Genomic DNA, 17,101 nt, shown 5'->3' with positions numbered 1-17,101 from the left:
ACCTTGAGCAACCTTGAAAGGTTGAATTCAAGGTCACAAATATTCAAAGGGCAATAACTCAAAACAGGTTGAAGACAGATATATATATATTATTATAATCATATAGGTGTTTAATTGGTACTGTGACCTTTGACTGTAAGCAACCTTGAAAAGTCAAACTCAAGGTCATGGATATTCAAGTGGCTATAACTCGAAACCATTGAAGATAGATATTTACTATTATCAAGATACAAGAAATCTCATATGAGCTTTTATTTGGCACCATGACCTTTGACCTTGAGTGACCTTAAAGGTCAAATATAAGATCACGGATTGTCAGAGGGCGTAACTTATTGTGATCTACTGTAGGTGAAGTGGTCCATTAGCGAAGTCTTTAGAGTAGACATGATTGAATTTGAGAGGTAGGTGATGCATTTTTAAAACTTAGAGGCACTTATACAAAAGCAGAGGCGTAAACTCAAACTATACACTGTACAGTACTTTACTTAAACAGTAACTAAAGGTGTTCCATTAATGAAAGCACTTAATATTATTGTACTATAATGTAGACCACTTTTCTTATTTTTTAACACTTAGGAAATACAATACCTTGTTGTTACAAAATACAGGACAGTGATTTTAAACTTAGTGATGGCCAAGGTAAGGCTGCAAAGAAAATGGATGGAGAGATGAAGGGGAAGACAGGAGGAAACAGCTGTGAAGAGTGGAGAAGTTGGAAGAGAGTGAGAAAATGGCATATATAAGGGCATAGTGGAAGAAAGATTGGGAAGGTATGAGTTAGAGCAGATGGAAGGAGTGGAAAAAGTATGCAAGATATTCACGGAAGAGATAGGTGCAGCATATGAGGTGGTTTGTGGAGTGAGGAGGAGATGCAAGGGTGTGCAAGGGACAGCATGGTGAAATTACGAGGTGAAACAAACTGTGGAGCAAAAGAAGAAGGGATATAGTGACTGGCTAGCGAGTATAGGTAGGGTAGAAGATGAGAGAGAGAAGAGAGAGGTATATGTGAGCAGGAGAAGGGAGGTGAAGAGATTTGTGAAGAAGAATAAGAAGAGAGTGAAGGAAGAGTTTGGGAGGAATCAGAGTGTGAAATGGAGAGAGAGTAAGAAATTGTTTTGGAAGGAGGTAAATAAAGTAAAACAGTGTGAAAGGGGAAATAGGAGGGGAGTGAAAGATGGGAATAATACAGTAGATTGTTGGGGGAGAAGAGAGAGAAAATGAGATGGAAGGAGCACTTTGAGGATTTGTTGAATGTAGGGAGTGAGAGCAGTATGAGTATAAGTGGTTGGGGAATGGATGGGAGAGGAAGAAATGAGAGGGAGGGAGGAAGAGATCAGTAGGGCGGAAGTAGCTGAAGTGGTGAAGAAGAAGAAGATGGGAAATGCCCCAGGAATTGATGGAGTGTGTGGTGAAATGCTGAAGCATGGGGATGAGATTGTTGTGTAATGGATATGGAAGTTATGTAGATTGGCTTGGGAAGAGGGAAGGGTTCCAGAGGACTGGAAATCAGGTTTAATTGTTCCTGTATACAAAGGAAAAGGGGAGAGAGAAGTATGTAGTAACCATAGGGGTATTTGCCTTCTTGGTGTGGTTGGAAAAATATGTGGTAGAATACTTACTGATAGGGTTAGGCATATAACAGAAGAGCTAGTTGGAGAAGAACAAGGGATTTAGGAAAGGAAAAGTGTGTGTAGATCAGATATTAATTTTGTTCTAAGATGTTTAGTGGTGAAGTATTTAGAAAAGGGAAAGAAAGTGTATGCTGCCTTCATGGACTTGGAGAAAGCATTTGACAGTAGATTGGCAGTGTTGCTGCCTTCATGGACTTGGAGAAAGCATATGACAGTAGATTGGCAAGGTATGTGAAAGGTATTAAAAATATATGGAGTGGATGGGAAATTGTTGAGTGCTGTGAAGAGTATGTACAAGGGAGTTTGGGCTATGGTGTGAGTGGATGGTGAGCTGAGTTTTTTTTATCTAAATGTGGGACAGAACCAGGGATGTGTGATGTCTCCATGGCTGTTTAATATATTCGTGGATGGGGTTGTAAAGGAGGTGCAAGGTAGGGCAGTGGATGTGGGGATGGCTGTAATGAATGAGGGTGAGGTGTGGAAGATTCCGGTGTTCCTGTTTGCAGATGATACAGTATTGGTGAGTGAAAATGAATGGGAGTTGCAAAGTTTGGTGAATGAATTTGGGACAGTGTGTAAGATGAGGAATCTGAAAGTTAATGTAAACAAGAGTAAAGTTATGGTGTTTGAGAGGAATGAAGTCACAGAATGCACAGTGAGGTTGGATGGTGAGGATATGGAGAATGTGAGTGCATTGAAGTACTTGGGTAGTGTGATGAGTAAGGATGGAAGTTTGGGGGATGAAGTGCTTGAAAGGGTACAGCAGGGAAGGAAGGTTATTGGTTCATCGAAGGCGATGATGAGAAATAAGGAGGTGAGTATGGAAGTTAAGAAGTCACTGCATGATACTATTGTGATCCCTACCCTGACATACGGAAGCAAGACATGGACCTTGCTAGAGGGGAACAAGTCAAGGGTGAGAGCAGTGGAAATAAGTTATCAGAGGAGCATGTGGAGTGACGTGGAGGGACAGGTTGACGAATGAAGAAGTGAAAGAACGTTGTGGGGTGGATGTGGATGTGATTGAGAAAATTAGGAGAATTACACTGAGGTGGTTTGGACATGTGGAGAGAATGAAAAATGAAAGACAGACTAAGAGGGTGTATGTAGGTGAAGTTGAGGGAGAGAGAGGGAGGGGGAGACTGAGATGAGGTGGAGGGATGGAGTTGAGAGGTATATGAGGGAGGGGGGAGTGAGTTGGGGGGAGGGCAGTCAAATGGTGGGTGACAGTGCGACTTGGAGGCATTTTGTCTGCAGCCAGTTTGCGGGATTAGGGCGTTGAGGTATAGATAGATAAAATTTTAATCACTTATGTACACTTTATACTGTACTCAACTCGACACTGAGAAACATGTCTTTTATTTACCTTATTGTGATGTGCATGCAGTAGCTGAGCTGGTCCATTAGTGGACTCTGTACAGTAGAGATGATTGCGGTGGCAAGGTAGGTGATGCACGTACAAGACTTTAAGGCGCTTATAATAAAGCAGTGTACTGCACTGCCTTAAAGTCACACATGCAGAACTTAATTCTAGTGATTGCGGTGGAAAGGTAGGTGATGCACTTACAAGACTTTAAGGCGCTTATAATAAAGCAGTGTACTGCACTGCCTTAAATTTAAGTCACACATGCAGAACTTAATTCCAAATCTTAAACAGTATAAACTTATAACTAAAGCTATTCCCTTAACCCCTAAAGTCCTAATCGCATCAATTGATGCAATTTGAGTTTTATGCCAAAATGCTTAATCGCATCAATTGAATGAGGCCTGTTAAAAACTGCGGAATGCTTGCTCCACCCAGATTATGACGTACATGGCTTCAGGCCAATGAAAACTCGCCCCTGATATGGCATGAGGGGGGATCGGACCAACCCTGGCGGTGTGGGGGCACCCCCCTCTCGGCTGCCTCCGTGCCACCCTCTACTCAACTCCATCACTCCCTTCTTGTCCCCCATCACTCTCCCACACCACCACGCATCTGCATCTCTCCTCCCACCACCACCTGCGTCCCTTTCCACCCTCTCTTGCCCCTCCTCCCTCCCTTTCTAGCCTCATCCCCCCCCAAACCCCACCCCATCCCTCCCTCCTTGTCCCTCATTACCCTTCCAACCCCAACAGACCCCTGAGAGTTATCAGACCTGATGTACGTACCTGTTTCATATTATTTCAACTTCCCAAATATACATCTTAGCCTCATCCCCCCCCCCCCAAACCCTACCCCATCCCTCCCTTCTTGTCCCTCACTACCTTTCCAACCCCCATCAGACCCCCGAGAGTCATCAGGCCTGATGTATGTACCTGTTTCATGTTATTTCAACTTCTTCCCAAATATACATCTAGCCTTGTCCCCTCCTCCCCAACCCCACCCCATCCCTCCCTCCCTCCTTGTCCCTCACTCTTCCCAAATACTGTATACATATAATTACACCTCACTCTGTTCATTTTCTCACGTCGTACCTTCCACTTTCCATGTGTACGTAGTTGGAGAATGCTATATGTTGTACTGCATATGCCACACCTTATTTACAGTGAACTCTCACATTTGACGAGTACTAGGTGCAAAAAAAAACCTCGCCAAACTGGAATTCGCCAAATCTGAACTGAATAATGGGAAAAAAATAAATTGGTTCTAAGCATGCATGACTGGACTGATTTTCCACCGATATTATAATGTTACTGGGTGTAAATCATGTGATAAACACACATAACATGATTCAATTTAATTTATTTTAGCCAAGAAACAATACAAAACACACAAACTCACATAAGAAAATAAAATAATGGGCTTGATATACATGTGGTGAATGGTGCGTGAATGCCTTAGTTGGTGGTCTTCCAAGGTCACTCGTTCCACATTTCTGTGTTTCATCAGCCATTATGTGTTCTGAAGTCCTCAGCACAGGTAGGAATCACAATAAAACACAGACAGAATGCTGCACACATGATGGTGGTTGGCTGAGAAGTGTACTGCACATGATGATGGCTGGCAGAGAAGTGTAAACAAAGATGTCTTGGAACCAGGGTTGCAAGAGTCTTGTGACCAAAAGTAGCAGAAACAGGCATCAAAAGTAGCAAATTTTGGTATAAAGTAGCCTAACATAATTATGTACAGTATGTGTGTATATATATATATATATATATATATATATATATATATATATATATATATATATATATATATAAAGAGAGAGAGAGCAAAATTCAAAATTTAGTAGCACAGGGCTTCCAAAAGTAGCCCAATTCACTACTTGTAGCACAGTATGGCTACTTCAAGGGGTTTGAGAAGACGAGACTTGAATTTCACAGTACAAACTATATTTTGTTTAATTCAGATTAATAAAAAAAAAATTTTGAAATTAATTTGCATAAAATATATTTGTATTATATTTTTATTATAAACAACTCGCCAAATGTGATATTTCTGTCTCCAAATTAGAGTGTTGTGTACAATCCCATCCCATCGCCAAAAGTGAATTCGCCAAATAAAAACTCGCCAAATGTGAGAGCTCGCAGTATTTATTTATTTTTTCATTCTCCCTATCTGCCCAGATTTTACCTCTGAATAGTCTCTGTTTCCGAGCAAACATTTACTCTGGGTAAACACAATCGCCAGCCCTTCGTGGTCAACTTATATGCCTGTTAGTTAGCTAGGGAGTCACTGCACATAACAAATAACTCACGATTCAGTGCATCGCACACTTCTTGCTCTAATTCTTTTCAACCCAGTAGTTTCAGGCTGCCTATAGTTATTACTTTCGTTCCAAATTTTGTATACGTGTCTTTTCTCCTCAACGTTGCATTACGAACACACAACGCTACGCATGACAATGTTGGTTAGCTTTTTTTTTTTCTCTCCCCCCTCCCACAATGAACACACTTATGTGCATGTATGATTCATGATTGACTACTGATTACTTATTTTTATGAATTCCTTTGTATTTTACCCACGTGTTCCTGTTATCTGGCGTGTCAGCCAGGGTCAGCCCAGGCTATCACGACTGATTAGCACCGGCAAGGTGCAGACGTTTCCCACCACACATGCAGGTGTGGTTACTTTTAATGTACTTGAAAGGCAATGCATTGCATATGTTTTATGGCTGGTGTGATAAATTCTATTGAAATGGAGAGTTTCCACAAGAGAATTTGGTTGTTGCTGAAGTTGTAATGAAGTGTAATGATAATGTGATAATTGTAATGGTAAGTGTGATAAATGTGTAACGATAAGTTAGGACAGTAAAAAGAGAAATCGGAAACAAATTATTGCTTTTTTTTCCTTTCTTATGCATGCACCTATAGCATTATTCAACTTTATTTTGATTTCCTTGATGGTTATAAACATTTATATGTGTCTGTGCTAGTTTTGGAATGACTATGATGCCTTGTAGGGCTACTCCCCATATCTGTTTTATCTCCCCACACCTACATACACACCTGTTTTTATGGCTGGTATGACAAATCCCATTGAAATGGAGGGTTTCCACAAGAAAATTTTGCTTGTTGCTAAAGTTTTTCTCCCCAAACACCACCAAGGACTTGTAGGCCTACTCCACACACTAGTCATCTTCCCACACCTACATACACACCTGTTTTCATGGTAGATGTTACAGAACACACTAAAGTGCTTTCTTTTCATGCAAAAAGCTGGTCATTTCCAACCCCCGTACCTATATGCCTACTCTCCATAGGCTACTTTATCTCCCCGCAGCCTAGTAAGCTCCCCACACCTACATACACCCGTTTTCATGGTTGGTGTGACAAAACAATTTGAAATGACTTGTTTGAATAAGAAAAATATGTAGTTACCAAAATTTTCATGTTTTCGATTGTTTTCGAGGGGTAGTTATCATAAACTTTTTTTTAACTTTGACACGTGATTGTGCAGTAACCATTAGGCCTACGGGGGTACGGATTGCGTTGTCACATGTGTAAATTCTTCCACTTTAGCCAGAACATGATCAACTTGTCCTTAATGAAAGTTGCCAAAACACCCCCGAATTGCAGTTGTGGGAGGTACCGTGCCCAAAACAATTGCGGTTTTTAGGGGTTAATGTTAGCACTTAAAATTACTGTAATGTAGTGCTTAGAAAATACATTGCACAACTTAAACACCACTGTTCTGTACAATTTATACACCTTATTATTTACGATCTTCATCAGTGTAGCACTTTTACTGTACAGTGCACATTTTAAACACATCTGCTCTGTACACTTTTTATGATCTTGCAAACTAAAGATGTTCATTTTGTACTAATCATCATCATCACCACCAGTTCACTCGTCACCCTCTACCAGTATATCTGGGACTTCTGTGGACACACTGTGTATGGACGACTTTGAAGCTAATGATGGCAGGGAAACATCACTCTCAGAGCCAGGGGCATGGTGTGAAAGTGTGGCTGGAGTAGGAGTGTGGGTGTGTGTGGCAGACTTTGAAAAAGTCACTAATTTTTGCCAGCTTTTTCCCATCCATCACCGCCCTCTGTAATTCTTGCCTCAGCTGACGGACGGTCGTGTAGTATTCACCGAATTGAGCACCTGAATCATGGTCTAGGAAGCAGAGGACGAGATTGTCGCGTTGATCATGCAGGGTATGGAGGGGCCCGGTCCTCCTCCTCCTCCTCCTCCTTCTTCTTCTTCCTGAATGTGACACCTCTGCGGCAATTTCCTCCTAAGTGAGGTGGTGGTAACCAGGGATGTCGACATCTTCATTCAACTACTCCTCTACTTCCTCATTTGTGAGGGGAGCCCTGGTCAGCTGCCTGAAGGAGCTGGTTGAAATCTCCCAGCTCAAATCCTTCAAAACCTTTATCTGCACACCTGAGCAACTTTAACACCATCCACCCATTTTTCAAGGTAGACAAAGGCATCTCCTTCCAGGCCTAGACAAAGGCATCTCCTTCCAGGCCTCTGCCTGGTTGAAAATGGCATCCTTGATGTTATAGGCCTAGAAATTTTCCATTGTTTTCTGGCCTTGGCTATCAGTGTACCCTACCTCCCCCATGCTCCACCACAAGCAAGCACTGGCAGAGGTACTTCTTCCTATAGGGCCTCTTGCAGGACTCTGTTATCCCCTGATCCATGGGCTGGATCAAGGATGTTGCTAGTAGGGTGTGCCAGTGCATTATCCAGCAGCAGTACCGCCCTGACGTCCTTCCAAGCAATGCCATAGGCACACTGCTGAAATCTAATGGCTGGGCAGAACACCTGAAAAGATCTTAATGAAAATCTTAGTAAATTCCACCTTGTGGCAATGTAGCAACTTTGATTTTTAGGAGTTTATTTCATACTGTACAGCGTTTGACTTCAACATCTTAGTAAATTCCACCTTGTGGCAACGTAGCAACTTTGATTTTTAGGAGTTTATTTCATACTGTACAGCGTTTGACTTCAACCCCATGCAGGGTTGAAGTCAAATAGAAAATAAAATGTCATGAAGGGGTGAAGTCAGTAACGAAATAAAATCTGATGAATTCCAACACGTGGCTAAGTCACAACTTTGTTCGATGTTCAAGATTATATTTCGTATTTGACTTCAACCCCATACAGGGTTGAATTCAAATACAAAATAAAGTGTCATGCAGGGAGGAAATCAATTACAAAATAATGTCCGACTGTAATACCACGAGTGTAATAAATGAAAAAAATGCCATTATGATGCTGTATTTTATATTACTGCACTGTATTACTTTATATTAGTAAAGTTTTTATTGGTTATACATTACTGCATTGTGTTTTAATTATTTTAAACTGTACAGTATTTTATGAACTTTTACATCGGCTGTACTGCACTGTACTGCATTTATTTTATTTTACTGTATTTTATACAGTATTGTATTTTATGAACTGAACAGAACCTACCTCCTTGAACCACAGCAGAAAGATGTCCTGTGTGAACCAGGCTGAGGGGTTGTGGTAATAGTCCACAGGCAAGGAGTCCGTGAGGTTCTTGAGAGCCTTGGGCATCTTGCCTTGCCCACCACAGCAGGAAGTATGCTGCGGGACCCATCGCCATTGGCATAGACAAGGATGGATATGTGGTCCTTCATCTGCATGTGGCCTGGCATGCTTTGGATGCTGATGTGAGACTGATTGTTCCGGGGTAAATTACGCCAGAAACACCCAGTCTCATTGGCATTACATGTCTGGAACTGATGGAGTCCGTTCTCATTGATACCATTCTTGAGTTTCTCTACGATGGGCTCCACAGCCTCATGGTCGGCACTCAGCAGCTCCCTAGTTATTGCCTTGTTCACATGCCTGGTGTGGAACTGACACAACTACCCAGAACTTACCTTAAAATCATTATGGCCAAGGTGTCTTGCAAGGCGTTCGGCAGCACTCTGTATGATGATACCGCTTACAGGTACACCCTCAGCGCGTTGCTGTTTATACCACGTGAACACATCATCATCAAGTCCCTCAAAAGGCTGCCCTATCTCCCAGAACTTCGTCTAGTTCCCTCCTGTTTCAATTTTCTTTGCCATGGCCTTCAGTTTCTCTCTCTCTCTCTCTCTCTCTCTCTCTTTTTTTTTTTTTTTTTTTTTTTTTTTTTTTTTTTTTAAATGGTAGGAAGAATGAACCAAAGGCCATGAGCCCACAATATCTGTTCTTTCCAAGAGAAAAACAAAATATAAGAGAGAGCCAAATTCAAGATCCAATCATTCCGAGATGCTTGGACATGCTGCATTTGAAAGACTGGAGATCGTAGGAAGCAGGAAATACAGACAGAGGGAGACAGTTCCAAAGTTGAACTGTTGCATAAATGAAGGACTGAGAGTAATGGTTTACTCTTGCATTAGAGAGTTGGACAGAGAAGGGATGAGAATTTGCTGCTAGATGGGTGCTACGCGCCTGTCATAGAGGTGGAGGAATGCAAGTTCAGAGGAGCAGTGACCATTGAAGGAGCGATAGAAAAGAGATAATGATGCAACAGTGCGGCGAAGAGACAGAGTTTGAAGGGAGCCAGTAAGAGGGGGAGAGTTAATGAGACAAAAAGCCTTTGACTCCACCCTGTTGAGAAGAGCTGTATGTGGGGAACCTCCCCACACATGCGAGTTGTACTCCACACAGGGGCGGATAAAACCCACGTATAGAGCCAACAGTTGTGCAGGGGTAAAGAAGGAACAAAGTCGTCTTAGCACACCTAATCTCTTGGAAGCAGATTTTACAAGGGTTGTAATATGATCTTTCCAAGATAAGTCCCGAGTGAATGAAACCCCAAGCATGTTCAAGGATGATGCAGGATTAAGCTGAATAATATTATTAAACGTTAATGAGTACACCTGTTGAAGATTTTGTCGGATTGATAGGTGTAAGAACTGAGTCTTTGATGCATTAGAAACAACAAGATTATTTTTACCCATACCCAACTCAGAGATACGAGCCAATTCAGACATTAGGTGTGCCATAGCCTCATCCCTTGTTTGTGGAAGTAACTGTTGAGATGTACGTTGCAGGAACTGAATGGAAAGGTGAGGATTGGAGTCATCATCGTACGAGTGGATAGGGTTAGATGTACAGCTTAGTAATTAATTGATGACTAAAAGGAAGAGAGTTGGTTATAAGACAGAGCCCTGAGGAACACCACTGTTGATAGACCTAGGAGAAGAACGATGGCCGTCTACAACAGCGGCTATAGAACGACCAGAAAGGAAGCTGTAGATGAAGGCACAGATTGAAGGATAGAAACCATAAGAGGGCAGTTTGGTAATTAAAGATTTATGCCAGACTCGATCGAAAGCCTTTGAGATGTCAAGTGCAATGGCAAAGCTTTCATCAAAGTCCCAAAAGGAGGATGACCGGGTGTCTGAGAGGTTGGTGTGGAGCATCCCTGACGGAACCCATACTTACGATCAGAAAGAAGGTTGTGATAGCAAAGATGCTTTAAAATTTTTCTATTAAGAATAGCTCGAAAACTTTTGAGATACAGGATGTTAAAGCAATTGGACGATAGTTAGAGGGCCGGGAATGGTCACCCTTCTCTGGGACTGGCTGAATGAGAGCAGACTTCCAGCAAGAAGGAAAGGTACAAGTTGATAGACAAAGGCGAAAGAGTTTGCCTAGGCAGGGTGTAAACACAGAAGCACAGTTCTTGAGAACAACAGGAGGGATTCCATCAGGCCCATATGCCTTGTTAGCATTGAGGCCTGTGATGGCAGAAAATACATCAGCTGAAGAAATTTTAATGTCAGCCATGAGGAAGTCAGAGGGTGGAAATGATGGAGGAAAAGCATCGGAATCGTCTAAGGTGGAATTGAACGAGAAAGTCTGAGCAAAGAGATCTGCTTTATCAGTAGAAGAAATAGCTACAGAACCATCATAGTTGATGGAGGTAAGGATGATGAGGTAAAGTTGTTGGAAATCTTTTTGCCGAGGTGCCAGAAGGAGCGGGAAGAATTCGAGTTGAGAGCATTTATTACAGATGAAATTATTTTTAGCGGAGCGAAGAAGAGACTTAGCACAATTCCAGGAAGAAACGTAAAAATTATGTGATTCAGGGGTGGGTTGGCTCCGGTACCTTTTATAGGCCCTCTCCTTGTTGCAGACAGCATTAGAACAAGCGTGATTCAACCAAGGCTTTCTTGCATTAGTCAAAGGATATGAGAAAGGAATGTATGCTTCCATGCTCGAGAGAATAACCTCCGTAATGCGCAAGGCACACTCAGATGGCTCCCAGCTATGGAAGCAATAATCATTCCATGGAAAATCAAGGAATTACTGCCTGAGGGGCCTCCTAGTCCGCAGCTCCAAAGTGCCACAGACGACGTTTCTTTGGAGGGTCCACAGGCCGTGCTGGAGCGATAGGACAGGTTAAGGTGATAAGGTTGTGATCGAAGGAGACCAATGGAGAGAAAAGATTAACAGTGTAAGCAGAAAGATTAGTTGTAAAGACGAGGTCAGGTATGTTGGAGCTCTCTCCAAGGCGGTCGAGGATACTGGTAGGATGCTTTACAAGCTGCTCTAGGTCATTAAGGATAGAAAAGATGTAGGCTTGTTCACCAGGTGGATCAGTGAAAGGAGAGAAGAGCCAAAGGTAGTGGTGAACATTGAAATCTCCTAGAATGGAGTCAGAGAAAGGAGAAATGGATAGAATGTGTTCCATCGTAGAAGCAAGATAGTCAAAGAATTTTTGATAGTCATTAGAATTAGGGGATAAATAAACAGTGCAGATATATTTAGCCAGAGAATGACAGGAAGGCTGAAGCCAGAGTGTAGAGAATTCCAGAAGCATCAAGTTCAGGAACACAAGAGCAAGATAAGTCGTTGCGTATATATACACAACAGCCACCTTTGGCTTTGAAATGAGTATAGAGAAAGTAGGAGGATACAGAGAAGGATTTGCTCTCAGTTGCCTCAGACAGCTGAGTCTCAGAAAAAGAAGGTGAGGTTTAGAGAGCATGCTGGCCTACCCTCTGTTTCTGAGACACTGAAAAAGTTCAGCAAAGGGGGATGGTCAGGAACTAGTCCTGAGGACTGATGAAACCGGAGCTCCAGCTCTCACTGTCATCAGCTTTCCATCCACCTCGGGAGTACTGCCTTGCTCAACTGGTTCTACGGTCTACTCCTTTGCATGGGCCAGGTCATAAAATGTTTTCTTCTTGTTGTACTTCTTCATGAGGGTCGAGCTGTTTGTTCCCTTCTCGTACTCCTCCAGAATCTCAGCTTCTCCTGCAGGGCCATGGACATCCTCTTGGCCTTGGGAGAGGCAGCAGAAGCCATTTTATAACTCACAGTGGGTAAATATCCGAGATAGTAAGAGCGCATTGATGGTGATCTGATTGCAATGGAAACACAGGTCAGACTGAGACAGAGCGAGAGGAGGCTGCAGTGACACCAGCCAGCTGCCACCAACGCACAAACACACAAACTATGTGAACAGTACCCTCATACAGCACTCTTTATCCAAAACACAAGGAGGAATTCTGGGCATCACCGGTCTAGCCTGAAGTCTTATTTCCTGGAATAATTCCGATACATCCAACATGTAGTCTGGTAGGTTCTGGCACGCTTTTTCGGACCAAAAAAGGGGAATTCAGGGCATCACGAGTCTGGACTGAAGTCTTATTTTCCGGAATAATTCCGATACATACAACATGTCCAGTAGCTCCTCGATTCCAATAAAAGTGAGTTCTGGTCTATTACAGTCTGATATATTGAGGTCTTACTTTACTGTATTAATTATCTACTTAGTAAATTTTATCCCATTTTCATAACATAGTACTGTAAGTGGCTGATCCCTGACTGGGTTAAACACTGATAATTTTTTTTTTTTTTTTTTTCTTTTTTCCTGGGCATAGGCTTCACAGCCTGCTCCCAAGGCCCAATAGTCCTCCTACATACCATACACTTCTACATGTCACCACTTTGGCGCTAACACCCACCATCCATATTGAATACATGCTAGGGCTGTTGTATACAGGACTGGTGTATTGGTATCAGCGGGGGTATTTTTACAACATGTCGGCAGGTCTTCTGGTAGATCAGAAAAGTCTGCTTTTATTATATTCAAATCTTTAAACTATTCCCTACCCCAGCGGGAATTTGAACCTGGGTCCGTTAGGACTGCAGGCCACCTCTCTACCGACTGTGCCACCACCTCCCCCATCAGTCATGGCTGAAAAACAGTGCAGCTGTAATTTAAGGCAGTACTGTTTAATGTTACAATTGTTTTTCCTGTTTTTCTCTACCAGTAATATAATACTGTTTCCATGTACAATACTCTTGTCTTGAACTAAACAAAATACCAGTGAGAGATGCCATCCTACCAAGGGTGATCGAATTTCCATATGGGACAGACACAGACGTCTTTAATAGTGACTCAGCAGTCTTGCTAGCCAACCTCTCTCCAATATGATTGCCTTGCTAGTTAGTGAGTGGATGGCAAGTGAATGACCATGATTGCCTTTCAGAAGGTTAGCAGGCAGTTCGTTGATCATGCTAACTTCTGACAGGGTGAACGCTAGGCGCTAAACTGCTAAATTGCTAAACCACTAGAATGCTGTAATTTCAGGCAGTATTGTTTAATGTTGCATGTGTTTTTCCCGGTATTCACTAACGGTAATATAAGACTGCTCCCTTGTGTGATATTCTTGTCTCAACCGAAACAAAATATCGGTAAGAGAAGCCAGCCTAACAAGGGTTATTGAATTTCCGTATGGGACAGACGTCTGTTACCTTGACTGTCATGCTAGCCAAAATCTCCAGTGTGATTCCCCTACTAGTTAGTGAGTGGATGGCAGGCAAAGTGATCATGACTGCATTTCAGGCAGGGAGGTCACCAGTGATTATGTTAGCCTGCTAAAGTAGGGTGTATGCTAGATGCTAAATTGCTAAGCTGCTATACCGCCAAATCCCTAGACCGTCACATGGCCAGTTGCAAAGAAACCTTGAGTGTTCTGTTCTTGAACTTGGGTGTTTCTAATGGTAAATCTGAGTACAGTATATACACAAGTTAATGCAGTGTTGTGCAATAAATCAAAGGTCTTTATACTCTTGAAAATACTTGTGACTGCCAAGCAGTGAGATGATCATCTGTATAAGATATTCTTCAAAATGGAGCAAAGCAAACCTGTCTAGTCTGGCCTCCAGGATGCATGGGGATATTTGAAGGTAATTTTGAGACAGAAAAGTGCGTCTGTATCCCACAAAATACGATAAGTGAGATGACGACTTTTTGTGTGCGAAGTACAGAAACTTGTGACTTAGAACTTGTCTGGCAAGCATGCCACCCCTTGTGAAAAGTGTGGTGCTACTGAAGGGCACTGAGGGTAAACCTGTAAGACTTTTTCATTATTTATTATTTATTTTTTTATTTATTTTTTTTTCTCCAAGGGCACCCTCCCTATCCTTATTAAACACATATAAGTCTCATTATACAATAAACCATCATGTGATAAGTTTTCCCTTGATGTAACCCTATTGTAATGAGTTGTGACTGTACTCCATGACCACTTGTAACAGTGGGACCCCCCTGTACAGTACAACAGCATTTTTCCATGCTTATAGCAGTAATTAAGATTGTTTTTTTATGTTTGAGCAGTTATATAGTGCAGATATATAGGGTGTTAAAGGAGGTTAGACCTCCTTTGGGGGAGGGGTATGGGGATACTACATCACTATCCATCAGTTTGTCACCTTCTGGCACCTCCTTGGCCACTGTATGCCAGATAATTGAGAGTTTGGTTGGGTTGGGTTGGGTTACATATGCAGTATATTAGGTTGTAAGGTTGGGTTAGATCAGGTAGTTGGGTTAAGTTAGGATATTTGGGTTGGGTTAGATGAAGTAGTTGGGTTATGGTGGGGGTTAGGTTAGTTGGATCAATCAGTTTTTATTTTTTTTTTTCCAAAAGGTGAGCAGAAGGATAAAAAACAAGTTGAGAGTCAGGTTTGGGTTGTTAGCTAAGAGTAGTTGGGTTTTGTTATTTTTGAATAGTTTGAGGTGAGTTATATGAGTTGGGTTAGCTTGATTGTTACATATGGTTGGTTGGGTTAGGTTAGGTTAGGTTAATGGGGTTGGACTTGGTTAGGCAGAGTTAGTTTAGGAGGGGAGATAGTAAGAGGTGAGGGTCAGGTTAGGTAAGTTTTATTTAGATTAGATTAGAATAGGAGTGGCTACAGTAAGAACTCAGGGTTTGGATTGGGATAGGTTTGGCTAGGTTTTAGGTTGGCTTATCTTAGTTTAGGTTAGGTATGGTTTGTTTAGATGAGACAGTGAGTGATGCGGGGTTGGTTTAGCTTAGGTATGGTTAAAATAGGATGAGTTAAGTTACAGTAGTTTAGTTTAGGAAGGGAAACAGTGAGAGTTTCAGTTAGGTTAGGTTTGGTCAGTTTATGATGTACTGTTGTGGGGTAGGGTAGGTTGGGTTAGATTAGGTTTTGTTTGTTTAGAAGAGGAGTCAGTGATTGATTGGGAGCTTGGGTTAGGCTAGGTTAGGATGGGGAGACAGTGAGAGGTGAAGGTTTAGGTTAGGTTAGGATAGATTTGTATTTGAAGGCAGGCAGCGGGACTGGAGGGGTTATAAGAGGTAACATGAGGGGTGAGTTTTAGGTGAGGGATTAGGAGAGACTGCAGTGAGGGGTTTTTGGATTAGTGTAGGTTTGATTAGATGATGATATTTAATTTCTAAGGGAAGTCGGAGAGGTATGGGGTTGGGATAGACTGGAGAGGGAACAGCAGTAGGGCTATGTTAGGATAGGAGGGGAGATAGCAGGAAGGGATGTGTTGGGTTGGGTTAGGTTAGGTTAGGTAGGGAGTGAGAGATGGGTTGGAATAGGGAGAAAGATAGCCAGAGATGGGTTGGGTAAGGCTAGATTATAAAGGAATATAGTGAGAGGAGATGGTTTGGATTAGGGTAGGTTGGAAGGGGAGATATTAAGAGGAGATGAGTTGGGTTTAGATTACAAAGAGCCAGTGAGAGATGAGGCGTTGGGTTGGCTTAGGTTAGAAAAAGACAGTCAGAGGTGAGAGGTTAGAAGGGGAGACAAAGAGCGTGAAGGGTCTGGGTTGGTTTTGGAGGAGAGAGTGAGAGGTGAGGTTTTGATTTAGTTTAGGTTAGTGTACTAGGGGAAAACGATGAGAGGGGATTAGGGGGAATAGCTAGGGAAACAAGAGGGTAGGACTTGTGAAAGGGGAAATGTCAGGTAAGTCAAAGTTGAGAGGTTGGGGAGAGGCATTGTTTTGGGTTAGGTTAAGGTAGTTTAGAAAGGGAGAGAGGGGAAGGTAGCAGGTGAGGGGACAGGCAAGAAGGGGGGGGGAGTATGAGAGGAAACACTTGGAGGTGAGGGGATTTGATTAATTTAGGACGGGAGACAATGAGAGGTGAAGGTAGCAGGAGTTGGGGGGAGAGGGAAGAAGAGTTAATGGTTTAGCAGGGAAAACAGTGAAGGTTGGCTTAGGTTAGTTTAGGAGACCAGAGAATGAAACTTAGCATAGGTTAGATTTGGTTAGTCTAGAATAGGAGAGGAGACAGAGGTGAGGGGTTGGGATGGGTTAGGTAGGCTTAAGTTAGTTTAGTTTAGACAAGGAGACAGTGAGAAGTGTAAGGTTATGATTTTTTTTTTTTTTAAGGGGCTAGATTGTGTATTTAAATTGTAACTTGACTAACATTCATTCCACACCACCCTAATCAGGCTATGGAAGAAATCACTTATGACATGCATTAAAAATTACATGCACTGATAGTCTCTTGACTGGATAGGGGTTAGCAATTATGCATACTTAATTTGTAATTTGATTAAATTCCATTCCACAGCACCTGCAGGAGACTAGATATCATCCATGGCATACTGTTAGTTGACTGTTCCTTCATACAGTGGCTGACAAGGGTCGGTGATTATGTATTTTTTAATTTGTAACCTAACTGGCATCCTTTCCATGACATCCCTGCACAGGAGACAGAAGAAATAATCCACGACGTGCTGCAGGTGGAGGTGTTCCGTCACACAGTGGCCAACAATGTTCTTGTGGGTTC

The 17,101-nt window shown here is 42.3% G+C and overlaps 1 protein-coding gene across 1 annotated transcript in view; it reads left to right on the top strand.

Moving 5' to 3' along the window:
• The window catches only part of eIF6 (eukaryotic translation initiation factor 6), a 142,677-nt gene that overhangs the window by 82,771 nt on the left and 42,805 nt on the right, over window positions 1-17,101 (top strand). The window contains exon 4 of the mRNA XM_080278088.1: window positions 17,022-17,097. Coding sequence (XP_080134214.1) covers window positions 17,022-17,097 — 76 coding nt within the window. The remainder of the gene's footprint in view (window positions 1-17,021; window positions 17,098-17,101) is intronic.

The sequence above is a fragment of the Coenobita brevimanus genome, chromosome 72 (assembly GCF_032717465.1).
Source record: "Coenobita brevimanus isolate Jiangsu-jjx chromosome 72, ASM3271746v2, whole genome shotgun sequence".
In the NCBI taxonomy this organism is placed as follows: Eukaryota; Metazoa; Arthropoda; class Malacostraca; order Decapoda; family Coenobitidae; genus Coenobita; species Coenobita brevimanus.
Note: the sequence above shows the minus strand (reverse complement) of the source record. Positions and strands in the feature narration are given on the sequence as shown.